Below are 1,454 nucleotides of genomic sequence, written 5' to 3' on the forward strand. Positions count from 1 at the left end.
CTGTACATTATTCGGAATGGAGAATTTTTTGCTGCCACCCATTTGAAGGATAGCAGTGTAAAAATACACACACACACACACACACACACACACACACAGTTCCTCTAGAGGGATTTACCCCAGTTGCATGTATCATGAGAGACTTAGCGATGGCATGTCCGCTAGAAACGTACAATAGCGAACACGTGTAGCACTTAGAACGCTGGGGACTGCAGTCACTAACAACGGTAACAACGGTCTTCGAACAAATGGACGCCATTGTGCTATTGTACTTGTACTTGTACATGTACACGCTTATAAACATTATGAGCAATAGTATTGTATTCTCCCACGCTCTTACTATAAAGTGTCATGCATTACAAAGGGTTTGTAACTCTTACCTTCCTGGGCAGCCCACAGTAGGCACAGGGCCAACAGAGCCACCACTTCCAACACACCTCCCGCCATTGTTGCCCTCTGCCGAGGCAGCCAATTCGAGAAATTCTACGACTACTTCCTGACGGGACACAGGAGGAAATGTCGTTCTGGGTGGACCATACACAACGGCCGAGCACAGAGCCACAGCGTTGTTTCTTGTTGAGTAAAAAATAATTTCAGTGCGCGGTACTCACGCCAGGTGACAACGTAGCACGAAGCCGAGTTGCTTATCTCCCGCTTTGCCTAGTGCATCGGCTAGCGCTAAACTTAGCACGCTTCCTGGCTGTGGAGATAGCAAGGAGCCAGCCGGACGGTGCGGGATTTAGCGATTACTAGTCGCACTTAGTACCTCCAGAAGTACACAGAGAAGATTTAGCGCCTAGTACGCACGCGTGAAGTCTAGGCAAAGGCACGAACCAAGCTGTAGGGCTTGTGAGGTCATCGGTTCATCAAGGTCAAAGTCATTTCAGCACAGCAGCATCGGCAATGTTCAACAGTAGGATCAGTGAGTTTTGTCAACAGAGAAACTCCTCGCTCTCTCAGCCTACAGCACGATGGGTCTCCGTTAGCCCTATACTGCGCTATAGCCGTATCTGCCTGTGTGATCGTTACACTTTCCTGTTTGTCTACACTGCTGCCTTCTTTTAGACGATCTGTCCAAATTGGGACGAGACAAGACTAACGCACTTTGACCTAGACTGCTGTACGGAAGTGCAAAGAAACTCTCGTGTTTGTTCGCACACGAAGTCCTGTCCACCACGCGCTTGCGGAGAAACCTCCAAACGGTGACAATAATTATCATGGTGGAAGCATGTTGTGGTTGGCGGAGCAATGCCAATACATCATACCCCGCAGCACATGGTTTCCCGTGGTTTCGGGCAGCGAGTCACGAGGGGTTAGATATAGCCGAGAGCAGCAAGCAATCAACCCAATGCCCCCTATCTCCAGTATCTGCAGATCCAAATGTCACGCCACTCGCCACTACACGTGTATTCACTTGCAATAACACCATTGCTATGACGATACACTCGACTAGA

At 49.0% G+C, this 1,454-nt stretch overlaps 1 protein-coding gene across 1 annotated transcript in view; it reads right to left on the reverse strand.

Moving 5' to 3' along the window:
• The window catches only part of LOC135829011 (uncharacterized), an 18,735-nt gene extending 17,545 nt beyond the window's left edge, over positions 1 to 1,190 (reverse strand). The window contains exon 1 of the mRNA XM_065341416.1: positions 381 to 1,190. Coding sequence (XP_065197488.1) covers positions 381 to 447 — 67 coding nt within the window. The 5' untranslated portion in view covers positions 448 to 1,190. The remainder of the gene's footprint in view (positions 1 to 380) is intronic.
• Between the last annotated feature and the right edge of the window lie 264 nt (positions 1,191 to 1,454).

This window comes from Sycon ciliatum, chromosome 13, assembly GCF_964019385.1.
Source record: "Sycon ciliatum chromosome 13, ocSycCili1.1, whole genome shotgun sequence".
In the NCBI taxonomy this organism is placed as follows: Eukaryota; Metazoa; Porifera; class Calcarea; order Leucosolenida; family Sycettidae; genus Sycon; species Sycon ciliatum.